The sequence below is a fragment of the Apium graveolens genome, chromosome 9 (genome assembly GCF_009905375.1).
Source record: "Apium graveolens cultivar Ventura chromosome 9, ASM990537v1, whole genome shotgun sequence".
NCBI lineage: Eukaryota > Viridiplantae > Streptophyta > Magnoliopsida > Apiales > Apiaceae > Apium > Apium graveolens.
Genome location: NC_133655.1, coordinates 286277750 through 286294143, shown reverse-complemented (window position 1 = coordinate 286294143; position 16394 = coordinate 286277750). Strand labels below are relative to the sequence as shown.

At 35.0% G+C, this 16394-nt stretch overlaps 1 protein-coding gene across 1 annotated transcript; it reads left to right on the top strand.

Annotated features, from left to right (window-relative positions):
* The first annotated feature begins 3078 nt into the window (after positions 1-3078).
* Positions 3079-6084, top strand: LOC141684434 (abscisic acid 8'-hydroxylase CYP707A2-like). Its single transcript, XM_074489420.1, has 7 exons — positions 3079-3309; positions 3667-3985; positions 4084-4470; positions 4630-4804; positions 4903-5009; positions 5108-5226; positions 5447-6084. The coding sequence occupies exons 1-7, from the start codon at positions 3104-3106 to the stop codon at positions 5535-5537; spliced, it is 1404 nt and encodes a 467-aa protein (XP_074345521.1). The 5' UTR covers positions 3079-3103; the 3' UTR covers positions 5538-6084.
* Positions 6085-16394: the final 10310 nt, after the last annotated feature.

Here is a 16394-nt window from a genome sequence, read left to right as displayed (position 1 = left end):
AACAATTTTTTATAATTTTTCTTGTTACTCTAACAATACTCATTAAATTTACATGTATATTTCTGGTATAGTTTCCTGGCATTTCTGAAAGGAGATTAAAAATTTGCAACTTCAATGGTATCAAAATTGTCTCAACCAACAAGTTCTCTGTCTACTTATTCATTAGTTCATTTATGTATAACATTTTCATACTAAAAATGGTGCAAAATGATATGCATTACCAAATATAAGTACTTCCTGTCGTTAGATGCCAATAGCTGTGTTTAATTTTCCTTTCTAAATTCTATATTATACAAATACAATCATAGGGCGTTTGGAAACTTACATTTCATTTCAAATTAGGGATTTTAAATTACGTTATCATTTCAAATTCTCATGTTTATACTAATATTTGAATATCCTGGATAAATCTAAATCTAAATTCTCAAAGAAATTATTTGATCAAATCCAGAATTTTAAATGAAATTCAGTTTACCAAACGAGTCATGAATGAATTCTAATGCGCTGTGCACTGAATACTTGGATTACAATACATGTTAACTAATTAACTCTTTCAAATTCACAAGTATGAAAGTTTAGGACTAAATTTAGATCCTAAATTTTAATACGTCACCCTCTGTTTTTTTACTAATTTGACTTATATGATTTACAATTGAGTATATGTTCTAACAAATATAATTTGACATTTTTTATAGGTAGATACTCCAATCGTCCCACTAGAATGTATATGTTTGACTTCGGCACGGAGGTTTAAAAAAGTGAAATATTTTTTATGAAAAAAATAAGAAAAATGAGTAAAATGCTGAGATCAATTAATATTTAATGTATTAAGATAGTGTAGTAGAAAAAAAATAGTAGATATAAGTAAATGCAATTAATTTTATATTATAATTTTTTGTTATTTTTGATAAATATAGAAAAATATATAATTGACATCTCAAAATAAAATATATAAAAATAAATTAGACTCAAAGAGCATAGTAGCGTAGCAAAAGACGGGGTGACGAGAAGTACATAGAATTGTACGGAGAGAAAAACGGTACTCCCTCCATCCCTAAAAACGTTTCCTTTTTGTGTTGGACACGTTTGCCAATGCACACTTTTGATCGTTAATATCTTTAAATTCATATTAGTATTAAATATAAAAATTTCACTGTATTAAAGTACTAATAAATACGAATCCAACGAGATCACTCATGACTATGTTTGATATTATAGATTAAACGTAAATTAGTAGTCAATCGTTTACCGTGAACAGTACCGAAAGTCAATATAGGAACATCATTTTGGGACGGAGGGAGTAGTACTTACTCACTCTGTCTTGCTAGATAGTTTAAATATATTGTTTACATGTATTTCGAGTATCCAATAAAATATAGTTTCGTAATATTTTTTTAATTATTTTTTGAATAAAAGTTTAAACATTAAACTTTTTTTCTTTTTTTTAAACAAATTATTATGGAAGTATACTTTAAACAAACATTAAAAAAACGTGCCGAAAAGTAACGTAAACAACTTAGTGAGACCGAGGAAATATAATGCATGTTGTTTGTTGTAAATATCATGTATGTACAGACGTGTAAATGAATCAGCTCCATTTGTCTGGTTTATCAGGAGTTGCTGAATACCAAATATACCACCCTCCCCAACCCCAATTCATCATCAATACCGTCGCTTAACGGCTAACACCTCTATTTACTCCTACCCGAGCCGGAGCGGGTACCAAACGGTATTTCTCTCATTTTTTTTACAGAATATCGAGAATTTTTATATTGTCAAAAATAAAATGAATAATTGAGTGAATTTAACTCGTCAAGAAAGATTTTTTCATTCTCCTTACGAAATATCAAGGGTTCGGACGAGTGGAGTATTTTATAGGTGATCGAACGTTAGAATTTTTTTTTTTATAAAGTTTTTATCATTAATATATCAAAATTAAAAGTTTTTTTTAGAAAAAAATAGTTGTAAAATTTATTCTTGGATCCGTTTTTTTCTAAGTATCTAAACACAAAATTTAATTTTGGGAAATTTCGATCGAGGTGAGTCGATGGCTCACAAGTTGTTACGTACCGGACAATTTCGGTGTCAATGATGATCGGAATTCGTACCTTGAAAGTCGAGGATATAATAACAGGCACACAGAGACATGTGTCTTTCTAAAATGAAATTTTATATTTTTTATCAATAAATTTTCCAAAAAATAAATGATAGTATCACAAAATATATTATTTATATATCTTCTCAAAATTTGTCCAATATCTCTTTAAGTAAAAATTTCTGAATCCCCTCTGAATAAATGGGAATCAAATATTTAGAACAAAAGGGGATTAAGTGAAATTTCTTTATAAGTCATTTTCGACCGTAAGAACCAGTAACTAATATTTTTATTTGAGTTAAAATACAGAGAGTAATGTAGTGAATAAACTATGCTAAAAGTGCAATATTTTAATAGTTTAAGCAAATCCAACAATCTCCTCGCAAATATCTTATAAATATAATAAAATACAATGTCATCATAATTTAAGAAAATATTTGTGTCCATTGATTCTAACAACATGTCTTATATTTATGACTTACTAGATTCGGTCTTGTCTCGGTAAAATGGAAAAGAGAAAAATAAATTAACAAAAAAAAATTAAATATGAATAACCGAGATTATTGGTTTACTGCATTTTTTCACAGGAAAATACTAGATATTCCAAATTTTTACACAATTTTTTTTCCAAATCTGATGTGTCACATGAATTGTTGGTGACCTTCGTACTAATAAAATGGGACCCGCGTGCATTAATATGCACCCACGAATTAAAATAAGTCACCTATCAGCCATTTGATAAAATTTTTGAGAAAGATATACGGAACCTAGCACTACTCTTTTTCACGAACCCAGTAACAAAAAAATAACACGTAGCCCCTTTTTCATTAAACAAAAAAATCTAAACTTTCACTAGACCTAATAGCTGTATGGAGATTCCGTGCGAGGGGACTGAGCTGTTAACTTAAAAGGCCTTTAATTTCTCTTTAACTTCCTTATATATACCCCTTCCCCTCCTTGACTTGTTCACAAACTAACAAACACTCTTCATTATCAAACAAAACCAACATGGAGTTCATTTTCACCACCATCTTTTGCATTTTCTTCCCTATCATTCTCTCTATAATTCCTCTCAGAACCCTATTTAAATTCTTCGTTTCCGGTGTCCGGAAGTTGCCTCTCCCTCCGGGCACCATGGGATGGCCTTACATCGGTGAAACCTTCCAACTTTACTCGCAAAACCCAAATGTCTTCTTTGCCTCCAAAGTCAAGAAGTAAGTTTGTATGCACAGATACAGGCTTTTACTCAAATGAGAACTAGTTTTATTGCGAGAATACACGAATGTTCTAAAATAACTGAAAATCGGTTTTTTTAGCAACATGGTCGACCTGAGATTCGAGGGGCCCTAGTTGAAACTAATTTATTGGGCCCTAATATACATATATCATGAAAATTCATATATATTTACTTGAAGAAGTTAGAAATTTTTGGGGCACTTGAGTGTCGGGGACCCAAGACGCAAGTCTTGCTCGCCTGTAGTCAGGCCACCCTGTTTAGCAATATTAAAATTAGCATCCAATAGTTTAGACTAGTGGAACTAGTTTTAACTGAATCTTCTTGTTTTTGACAGGTTTGGTTCAATATTCAAGACACACATATTAGGATGTCCTTGTGTTATGATTTCAAGCCCTGCAGCTGCAAAGCTTGTGCTTGTAACAAAATCTCATCTATTTAAACCAACATTTCCAGCTAGTAAAGAAAGGATGTTAGGGAAACAAGCCATTTTCTTTCATGATGGACCTTACCATGCCAAGTTGAGGAAGCTGGTTCTTCGCGCTTTCATGCCTGAATCTGTCAAGAATGTTGTCCCTGATATCGAATCATTAGCTATTGAATCTCTTAAATCCTGGGAAGGTGGCCTAATCAACACTTTCCAAGAAATGAAAACAGTATGTTCCTTGTTACAACCAGAGGACCTCTGTTTTTTTAATTATTAGGTATTGATGAGATATTGTTTACTGATATTGTTATTTTTCTGTCATTGCAGTACACATTTAATGTGGCATTACTTTCTATTTTCGGAAAAGATGGGATTCACTACAGAGAGGACCTGAAGAAGTGTTACTACAATCTTGAAAAGGGTTACAATTCCATGCCTGTCAATCTTCCGGGAACACTCTTCCACAAAGCAATGAAAGCGCGACAAGAACTGGCAAAAATCATCGCGAAAATAATCTCGTTTAGAAGAGAAATGAAGCACAACTACACTGATTTATTAGGATCTTTCATGGGTGACAAAGAAGATCTTACTGATGAACAAATAGCAGATAACATGATCGGTGTTATATTTGCTGCCCGCGACACAACTGCTAGTGCCTTGACTTGGATTGTCAAGTACTTGGCTGAAAATCCAAGTGTTCTTCAAACTGTCACAGTAAGTTTTACGATTACAATCACTACTTCACAAGCCTAGTCGATATCTGTTAAGTTACCAGTTCTCCTAAAACCTCAGGATGTTAGAAATTGGACGTAACGTAAGTAGGTTATGGTATCAAGGACTTAAAAGTGTGTGCTTTGCCCTGACATTTTTCAGGAAGAACAAGAGGCAATAATGAGGACAAAAGAAGAATCTGGTGAAGAAAGGGATCTTTCTTGGGCAGATACTAAAAAAATGCCTTTTACTTCTAGGGTTATCCAAGAGACACTCAGAGTTTCATCAATACTATCTTTTACATTCAGAGAAGCTGTTGAAGATGTTGAGTTTGAAGGTCAGTTTGCTAAAATAATTGTCATTCAGACCTAAATTTTCTTTAAATTTGTGCCAAAATGAGTCATTTGAGCTGACATGTGAATGTTTATCATGTAGGATATTCAATACCAAAGGGTTGGAAAGTATTGCCACTGTTTAGACATATTCACCACAGCCCTGATAATTATTCAGAGCCTGAGAAATTTGATCCTTCAAGATTTGAGGTAAAAAGTCAAACAAATATCTAAATCATGATTGATATATCATCATGTTAACAAATCTTCCATGATCTGAAATTCAATCTTTTCTGTTGATTTAACAGGTTTCCCCAAAGCCCAACACATTTATGCCATTTGGCAATGGGACCCACTCTTGTCCAGGAAATGAATTAGCCAAGATGGAGATTTTGGTAATTGTACATCACATGACCACAAAATATAGGTAGGTTTGTATATATTATCCAACAATTTTATACACGACATGAAAAGTTAGTGTTTAACATTGATATTCGACATACGAAACACGAAAATACTCGACAACTTTACCATACTGCTGCTGCTGCTTTCTTACCTACTTTTATCAGTTTTTGTTGCCTCTAGAAATAGAAAGTTTAATGTAAGATGCTGATGACTAATGTGTTGGCTATCTATAACCTTTGCAGGTGGTGTATGATGGGCCCACAAACAGGAATTCAATATGCTCCATTTGCTCTTCCCCAGAATGGCTTGCCCATCAGACTCTCCCACAAGTAGTAGTCATTTAAAACAGAAATTTCAGGTCCAAAAGAACATGCAGGCCCTGTGGCAGTCTGTGCAGTGCTTACACCTTTCTATTTATGGAAACTTGTTCCAACAATGAGAAGCTGTTGGATTAAAAGATAGAGCTCCATCAAAACCCATGAACAAGAGACATGAAACTGTCAAAAACACACCATCACATGAAGTTTTGACATTCAGGGGCGGTTTGGATCAGGAGAATCATAAACGAGGTTCTAATACATTTTTGTACTGAAATCTCATTCACATTCCCCGTTAACTGAGAAGGAATCCCACGATTCAAACACGCACCTGCACAAGAGAGGTTGGGAGAAGTAAATTGTGTATACAAGAATCTACCTTCCATGCAACAGGAATCAAGGGACACAAGAGTGACGGAGCTAGTTTTATTATTTTTATTAACTCTTATCTAACAAGCAGTAGAATCTGAATATTTGTATCAAAGAGCTTAGGTTTTAGCACTTTCATTGTATTTGAAACTGCTCTTTGTACAAAAGTCCGCAAGGCATGTAATGAAAATTTTATTTGTTCTACTTGTATTTTTTCACTCGTGGATGAACTGAACTTTAAACAAGTTATGTTCTCATAGTTGGCATTTCCTCGGCTCCAATACTCCCATCCCAAAGAAACACTTATTAAAGAGTAGAAGATCGAGCATTCATCTAACACCTTAAGATTTTAGTGTAACTAATTACTTAATATGGTATTAGAGCTCAGTTTAGGGGTGGTCTCGAGTTCGAGTGCTCTCACCCCCATTTATTTAATTTAAATATTCGTTGTTGAAATTGGATTTGGTATAGTTGTTGTTAATCATAGCAAAACATATCATACGATTAAGGGAAGTGGTAAAAAGTATACGGACTTGTTCTAACCTTTCTCTAACACTTTAAAATTTTAGTGCGACTAGTTAGTTAACAACATCATCATTGTATTCGATCAGATCAGATTGAGTGATCGAGATTTGACAACTAATTTGGAACAGACGGACCACGTAGTGTATTGGACTATATTCAAAGTTAGATCAGCAAAACTGGTTGTACGGTCATCAATTAATTCGAAGCTGGCCTCAATTATTGAAAATTACAAAGCAAATCAAACAGGACTCTAACATGTGTCACATAATTACAAGACAATGCTTATACATTTTCTTCAATTTTTTTTTTCTAGTTTTGACTTTTGATGACAAATACTATTATATAGCATAATGAACTAGCTGACTTTTAATTCTTAATTGTTGAAATGAAGTGTCGTAATAAATTAAAATTATTAAATTCTGGTTGGTTGATGCAAGATCTCTCAATCTGTATTCTTTTATTAGCTGACTTTTTATTTCTGAATTTAATATTCGGGTATACTTGTCAGGCGTAGGTAATTAATTAACGTGTATAATTTATTTCTTACCATAAACATAAAAATTCTCAAAGAAGTAGCTAGCCTTTTGAGTCAAAATTCTTAATTTTAAATTTTAAATTTCATTTACACAGTGTCTTGGAGATGTTCTACCTAGTGGGTACAAAAAAGTGAAGATAACTTTTTTTTTGTTAGATTTATTGAAAATTTAGTTTTGAAACCCCCAAATTCATCCGTTTATCTAATGGAGTCTATTTACTAATTGAAAATAAGGAATATAGACCGTACAAATTAATAAACTTTATTAATAAGCTAAACCTCTTTTTTGGTTTTACCTGAACTTAATGCACGTTAAAGGACATTTGGTCGCGATACATGGGGCCAACTTCGAAGATAAAAGCAAAAGAATATGGTTGACATAACCACCTTTAGGCTGTATTTGGACGGGGTTGGGCTGGACTCAAGAAAATCATGTTTGAGAAAGTTTGTCAAAGGGGTTGAGTTTTGTGAGGGTTCATCAAGGATTAAAAGGGGTTAATTTGCAATACAAAAATTAAACAGCTTACTTTTTTTATTCATTCTCTCTCTCTTTCTCACACTCTCTCTATTAAAGTTTTTTCATTTTTTTAATTTTTTAAAAATATTTTAAATTTAGATAATTTTTTTAGATAAATTTAAAAATATTCACTAGTTTTTCAATATATAATTTATACATGATAAAAACCAACTTTACAACCCCAAACCAAACAGGTCAAGATTTCAACTTCTACTCACTCCGCACCTACATCCAAATGGAATAAGGGTTCAACCTAGACTAACCCAACCTAACCTAACCCAACCCAACCCAACCTCTCCCTCCTCGACCCCCAATCCAAACAAGGTCTTAGAGTTTGTTTTACTTCTAATTTCCTTTTAGGGTCAAAAATCTCATTGTCTGAACCATCATTCAGTAGAATATCTGGTTTTTTTTCACATAACCACACCCACCGTTGGCTCGAAACAACCCCTGCATCAGCCAAAGTGGCCTCTCATGCCCCTATTATAGAGTACACTAGCATTTAGTACCACTCATTTTGCACAAGGTCAGATCTTCATGTGTTTGACAGATGATGCAAAATATAAGAAACAGAGACAATCAAGAGAAGTACTATGACTTCTATAGGTAGCTTTATATATCACATCTAATAGAGTCTTAAAAGACCGCCTTGATTAGAGTTCAGGTGTTATGCTACCAAGTACAGCTGAAGCTAGTGAGCCAAAGTCAGTATCAACAAATTAGAGAATGACATAGAATGACAGGCTGTCAAGAGAGAATGACAGGCTGTCAAGTTTGTTGTGCTGTCATTTCAGTTTAGATATGTTTGTGTGGTTGTTATCATTTAGTTAGTTAGAAATTTTACATTCTCTCCTCTCTCTTGCTTCTCTCTCTCTCAATCTCTCTGTAATCTCAATCAAGTATGTAACAGATACAATTTCTTTGTTGTTCATTTTGCATAGATGTTCATTACAGTGTGATTAACTTTGTGTCATGGTATCAGAGCATCACTAAATCTTGTTCACGCTCTTCGTTGTTGTTTCTTCATCATCATCATCATCTATGCTAAGCAGTTTGAAATGATTTCAGATCTGTTCTTCACACTGTTGCAAATCAATTAGCTGTATCTAATTCAGCTTATCAGTTTGACTGATTTCATATGAATCGCAAATCATATTCTGCTGCAGTTGCTTCGAATATCAATCATCTAATGGAGAATACTCAAAACGCATCTAATTCTACTGCATCTGCTTCCGCAACAACTGTTATCGATGCCTATCATCCATATTTCTTACAGAGTTCTGATAATCCAGGTATCGCCCTTGTTACTCAGTCTCTTACTGCCCAAAATTACCTGCAATAGAGTCGTTCTATTAAATTGGCTCTATCTGCTAAGAACAAGTTAGGCATGATTGATGGATCGTTAGTGAAACCAGCTAGTAATACGGCTCTGTATGCGTTTTGGCATCGTTGCAATGATATGGTATTGTCATGGTTGTTAAACTCAATTTCAAGTGATATTTGAGATATCGTTGTTTATTTCAGCACTGCACAAGAGATTTGGGATGATCTATCAGTTAGATTTTCTCAAGGAAATGTTCCTAGAATATTTCAACTTAAGAAAGAGTTAACAGCTCTTACTCAAGGATCAATATCTATCACTGCCTACTTCACCAAGCTGAGAACTCTCACAGATGAATTGAATGTTTTATCACCTATTCCTAAGTGCATTTGCCCTCAAAACTCTTGTACTTGTGGTGTTAATGGAAAACTAGAAGCTTATGAACAGCTTAACAATCTCAATCAGTTTTTTATGGGGCTGAATGATGTGTTTACGAGTATAAGGGGTCAAATGCTCATGATGCAACCTTTACCAACCTTGAGTCAAGCCTACTCACTTTTGCTTCAAGAGGAAAATCAAAGAGCTTCTCCTACTGGTGCTGTTGTTGAAAACATGGCTATGAATGTCAAGTTTTCACATCAGAGGACCAAGCAACCAACTCAAATCAATCCTAAGAAAATTATGGACATATCTGCTACATGTGACTATTGTCATAATCCTGGACATTCTCAGGATAAGTGTTTCTTTCTCCATGGTTATCCTGATTGGCACAGGCTACATAGTAAGCCTAAGCCTAAGCTCAGATCTGGTGGCAATGCAGTCAAACAGGCTGCTCAAGTGACTGTTCCAGTAGATGTTCAAGTAACTGCTAAGTCTAGTAATAGCAATGATGTATCTGCACAACATATCTTCTCTAATGCTCAGTGTGAGCAGATTGCTAAGATGATTCAATCAAGTATTAAAAATATTGGCCCATGAAGCTCTTCACATTTGTCAGGTACTATATGTAGTGTCTCCTCCTCTCATAATGCCTACAATGTGCAAACAAAGTCTGCTATTACTTGGATAATAGATTCAGGAGCCACTGATCACATTGTGTCAAGCCTACTCACTTTTGCTTCAAGAGGAAAATCAAAGAGCTTCTCCTCCTGGTGCTGTTGTTGAAAATATGGCTATGAATGTCAAGTTGTCACATCAGAGGACCAAGCAACCAACTCAAATCAATCCTAAGAAAATTATGGACATATCTGCTATATGTGACTATTGCCATAATCCTGGCATTCTCAGGATAAGTGCTTCTTTCTCCATGGTTATCCTGATTGGCACAGGTTACACGGTAAGCCTAAGCTCAGATCTGGTGGCAATGCAGTCAAACATGTTGCTCAAGTGACTGTTCCAGCAGATGTTCAAGTAACTGCTAAGTCCAGTAATAACAATGATATATCTGCACAACATATCTTCTCTGATGCTCAGTGTGAGCAGATTGCTAAGATGATTCAATCAAGTATTAAAAATATTTGCCCATGGAGCTCTTCACATCTGTCAGGTACTATATGTAGTGTCTGCTCCTCTCATAATGCTTACAATGTGCAAACAAAGTATGCTATTACTTGGATAATTGATTCAGGAGCCACTGATCACATTGTGTCTAATGCGTCTTTACTTCATAATTCTAAAATTCTTAATTCTGCTCTACATTTACCTAATGGTACTACAGCCTAAATTACACATATTGGTGATGTGGTTTTGTCCAATCACATTGTTCTTACTGAAGTCTTGTGTGTACCTTCATTTCAATGTAATCTCATTTCCATATCCAAACTGACAGCAAATTCTTCTGTCTCTATTTTATTCTCCAACAAATCCTGTATTTTCCAGGACCATTCCCAGAATCTGATGGTAGAGATTGGTAGAGCAGATGCTGGTCTCTACACACTCTCAAATGCTCAGAGTAATCAATGTGCCAGAATTCATGTTGAACCTTCCTTGGAGGCCCAGATCTGGCATGCTAGACTTGGTCATCCAGCTGCTCTTATTCTTAATAAGCTCTCTGTTATTCCAGTTGTAAATACATCCTCTTTTACCACATGTGATGTATGTCTAAAGGCCAAACATCATAGATTACCCTTTCCTACTTCTCATAATCATACATATGCTTTGTTTGATCTTATTCACTGTGACTTGTGGGGGCCCTATAAACAAAGCACTCATGGAAAGTGTAATCGATTTCTTACCATAGTTGATGAGTTTTCAAAATGTACTTGGGTGTTTTTGGTGTCTGATAAATCTCAAGTGCCTCTATTATTACAAAATTTTATTGTATTAGTCAAAAATCAGTTTAAGGCACATGTCAAGATTGCTAGGTCCGATAATGGCACTGAATTTATAAACCATACTCTTCAAACATTTCCTGATTCTCAAGGTATAATCCATCATACTTCATGTCCTTATACACCCCAACAGAATGGGGTGGTCGAGAGGAAGCATCAGCATATTCTAAATGTAGCTAGATCTCTTATGCTCCAAGCTTCTCTTCCTAAACAATTCTGGGGAGACTGCATTCTTACTGTTGTGCATCTGATCAATATGTTACCTGTTCAACAATTGCATTTCAAATCACCATATGAATTGATATACAATAAGCTTCCAGATTATCAATATCTGAAAGTATTTGGCTGTTTATGCTACATTGCTGATACTTCTAGTTCCAGTGACAAGTTCAATCCTAGGGGTCTTAAGTGCTTATTTCTTGGCTACCCTTTTGGTCAGAAAGGGTACAGAGTTATGCACCTTGATACCAAAAGATGTTATGTATCTAGAGATGTAATGTTTGTTGAAAACATCTTTCCTTTTGAAACAATCTCTCACACTTCTGAAACTCCCATTCTTACTACAGCTGAGGCTACTTCCATGTCTGATTCTCCATTGCACTTCCCACCTATTTCTGTTGATATTGGTCATGATACAGTTGTCCCAACTGTTACCTGTGACTCTGCTCCTACATCTCCCGAGGTACCTAATTCTGTTCCTCATGATATTGATGAACCTACTCAGATCATCTCCGTGCCCACTTGACCAGTCCGAACTAAGGTAGTTCCATCCAGGTTCAAGGACTATACATGTCTGCCTTCTATTGTTGGTACTGGTGCTAATACTGATAGTGCCTCCATCAATATGTGCATTTACCCCATACACAAATACATGTCGTATCATTTGTTTACTTCTCCTTATCGCCATTTTTTGGCAAATATCACTACCATCAAAGTTCCCTACACATATAAACAAGCAGCAAGTCACAAAGACTGGAATGAAGCTATGCTTGCTGAGATTACAGCCTTGGAGTCCAATCAGACTTGGGATATTGTTCCAAAACCTATCAATAAAAATATAGTGGATTGTAAGTGGTTATTCAAAATTAAATACAAACCTGATGAAAATGTTGATAAGTATAAAGCTCGTGTTGTTGCCAAAGGGTTTACTCAGACAATTGGAGGGGACTATTTTGAGACCTATGCTCCTGTTGCTAAAATGACAACAGTTCGTGTTGTCTTAGCTCTTGCTGCAAAATTTAACTGGCACGTTCATCAAATGGATGTTAATAATGCGTTTCTACATGGATGTCTTTCAGAAGAAATCTATATGAAGCTGCCTCCTGGATTTCAATATTTGTCATCAGGTTCAAATTCTTTTCCTTCTGGTATTGAGTATGTATGCAGACTTAGGAAGTCAATATATGGTTTAAAGCAGGCTCCTCGAGTCTGGAATGACAAATTAGCTACAGCCTTAGTTCAATTTGGTTTCACTCAAGTTGCTTCTGATCATAGTTTGTTCATCTTCAAATTACTGTCAGAATTTGTGGTTGTTATAGTCTATGTGGATGATATTTTACTTACTGGGAATTCAGCTGATCTTATTGCCAAAGTTAAAGTTTTTTTGCATTCTCAGTTTAAAATCAAAGATTTAGGGCCTATGAAGTATTTTCTTGGTCTTGAAATTGCTCGTTCCACAGCTGGTATCTTTGTAAGTCAAAGAAAATATGCACTTGACATACTCAATGATACTGGTCTATCTGCTGTAAAGCCATCTGCTGTTCCTATGGAACAAAATTATAAACTGATTGATAATGATTCTCCGCTTCTACAGAATTCAGACATCGTTACTTACAGACGTCTTGTTGGTCGTCTACTGTACTTGACCATTACTCGTCCAGACTTGTCATATGGTGTTCACATTTTATCTCAGTTTATCTCCTGTCCCAGGATTGATCATCTGACTGCTGCTTTCAAAATGGTTAAATACATTAAGGGTTCCCCAGGCCAAGGCATGTTCTTTGCTGCTGATAACTCTCTACAGCTTCAGGCATTTTGTGATTCTGACTGGGGGGTTGCCATGATTCTAGAAGGTCTTTAACTGGGTATTGTTTTCTTTTTGACAAATCTTTAATCTCCTGGAAATGTAAGAAACAAACTTCAGTTTCTCGCTCCTCTGCTGATGCCGAGTACCGTTCTATGGCCGATACTTGTTGTGAAGTGATATGGCTTGTTCAGTTGTTAAAGTCTCTTCAAGCTCCCAGCCCTCTGCCTATTCCTTTCTTCTGTGATAATAACTCAGCTATCTATATAACATTCAATCCTGTGTTTCATGAGCGGACGAAACACATTGAGATTGACTGTCACCTCGTTCGTGACAATGTGAAGGCTGGTCTAATTTCTCCTGTTCATGTGCGAACTGTTTTGCAACCGGCTGACATCTTCACCAAAGCATTACCATCTTATCAACTTCACTTGCTCCAGTCCAAGCTAGGTGTGGCAAATTTGTTTGCCTCTCCTACCTTGAGGGGGGATGTTATGCTACCAAGTACAGTTGAAGCTAGTGAGCCAAAGTCAGTATCAACAAATTAGAGAATGACATAGAATGATAGGCTGTCAAGAGAGAATGACAGGCTGTCAAGTTTGTTGTGTTGTCATTTTCGTTTAAATATGTTTTTGTGGTTGTTATCATTTAGTTAGTTATAAATTTTACATTCTCTCCTCTCTCTTGCTTCTCTCTCTCAATCTCTCTGTAATCTCAATCAAGTATGTAACAGATACAATTTTTTTGTTCATTTTGCATAGATGTTCATTACAGTGTGATTAACTTTGTGTCATCAGGTATACGATAACCTGCATGTTAAATACAATCATTTGCGTTCCATGAATCCATCCGATCAGTGGATTGTAATTTGATGAATCAACCTGCGAACCTTTTGGAAATATTCTAAGCAGATTTCTTCGAGTAAACCTTAAAAAAACTCGTGAAAATAAAGTTATTAATAGTATGGAATACATTTTTTCGAAGAAGCATGTATACACAGAATCAGATAGGTAAAATTGTTTCACAACAAAAACATATAGTTACCGCATAACATCTGCTCCATGATTAAACTGATCCGTGTGGCTGAAGAAAGATCGTCGTGGAACCAATCCTTAATTCCTTAATCCTTATTTCATCATCAATCATATGATGCCTTATGCCTGCCTACACTGCAGTAAATTACCAAAACCATATCACTACTGGAAAAACGTCAAGGTGGTTCTATTTGTATCAAAAATTACTTTGTAAATTGCAATGGTTCAATGGTTATTATCATTATGAAATAATTGGTTTATCAAATACATGTAAATTGAGAGAACTAGGCTATAAATAATTGCTTGCGCGAGTAAAATGGTGTTGAGTCCTGAATAGATGTAGCCATCGCCAAGTGTGAGTCTATTCGGATATTGTTCAAGGAACACTGGTTTTTTTGGTGCTGCCTTGTAACCTCGACACCAGATCAGTTGCGTTTACTTGATAAAAAGAATCTCATCGGTACACAGTTTTTCATTTCAGGATACCTTCCCTGGTTTCTCTGACAAGGCAAGTTCAATTTTCTTGAGTTCTTTCTTTTCCAAGTAGATTACAGAATGTCATAATTTACTTGTACAGTGATGTTCTAATGCTGCAGCTAATTATGTTGTGCTCAGACAAGGGAGAAATCATTCGGAGCTCGTATAATGAGCTTTGCAACGAAGTTAATTACTATATATCTGTCCATAACAACGAGTTCTTGAGAATCACACAAAGACATTGTTCAATCCAACTTACAGTGTTTTAGTCCGCAGGCCAAAAACAATGTCTATACTCCTTATAGTTCCTTCAAAGCTACCTCCACTCGAGATTTAAAACATTTTGGCCAAAAACAATGTCTATACTCACCGTAGTTCAAAGTTACCTCCACTCGAGATTTAAAACATTTTCTTCTTATTATGCTGGATCAGAAAAAACTAAATTATTTTTCGAGTTTCTGTCATCAGTAAAGATTTTGATTTTGATTAAAATAATTGTGAACCAAAGTAGCTCTCGTCCATTCATATTAAAAAAAATTGTTTCTCATCTAATTTAGTTGAGTACGTACTAATTTTCAGTACCAAGCTCGTACTTAAAAATGTACGAACTTAATCAAATCTTCATATTACATTAGCATTAGCCAAAATTAAGCTACTTTCTTATATAATCAGAATCAGAAATTTTAAACATCAACATACCTTTCAGTTTCATTTATTAATCAACTGCACAAAACAGAAACATGCACAATCCTTACTACCCATTAGGGCCTTTTTAATTTTCGCAAAGGGTGATTTTAATTTGCCCACCAGGTATTTGATGAAATTCCTAAAAGAAGTGAATATTTTGAAATTTGACAATATTATGATGTTCTTGATCTTATTAAGATTTCGACTACAAAACTCGATGTCGTAGCTGCATTGGCAGTTCATTCTTTAGCTCTCAAGGCTCGTGTTTTTCTCATTTACCCAGTTCAACTTCTTTACTTATTAAGTACTCGAGAGCTGGGTATGTTAGGTAATCGATGACCCTTATCGATGAAATTGTGTATAAAGATGTGGTTGTTTGGAATGAAATGCTTACAGCTGCTGTTGAGAATCATTGTTATGTTGATTCAGTGAAGTTGTTTGTGCAGATGATTAAGGGTAATGAGTTTGATTCTGCAACTCTTGTCATTGTCGTTTCGGTGATATCTAGAAGTTATAAGTTAAGTCAAGGTCGGGAAGTTCACGGTTTAAGTATGAAGGCGGGGATGATAACATATACGCAAAATGTTTCGATAATTTGTGGTTGTCTTTAGAGTGATGAACCTGTGAAGTCTCTGTTGCATTTTAAGGAGATGTCTTATACTGGTGTACTTGCAGATAATGTGAGTCTTTCAAGTGCAGTTGCTGTAGATATCTTACACGAAGATGTAGGAAGCACAGGAAGCACATAGAGAGCTTATGTTAAAAATACGAAGCTTATGAGATGTATCCTTAGTTTTGTAATCTATCAGGAAATTTATATCATGGCAAAAGTATACGGTAATAGAACTTAATTTATACAAAACCGATTTCTTTAAGCAAGTTTGTACATTCCAGTTGATCAAAAGGTTACTGTACTTCCTTCTTAGATAGCTGTTGTCACCAAGCAGATAGCTGGCCACAATAGCCCAAAAGTTTTAGTAAAATACTACCCTCGGCCTCGGCTCTTCTGACTTCTAAAATGGTTACATATATCCTACTACATAAGTCTTGTTTTA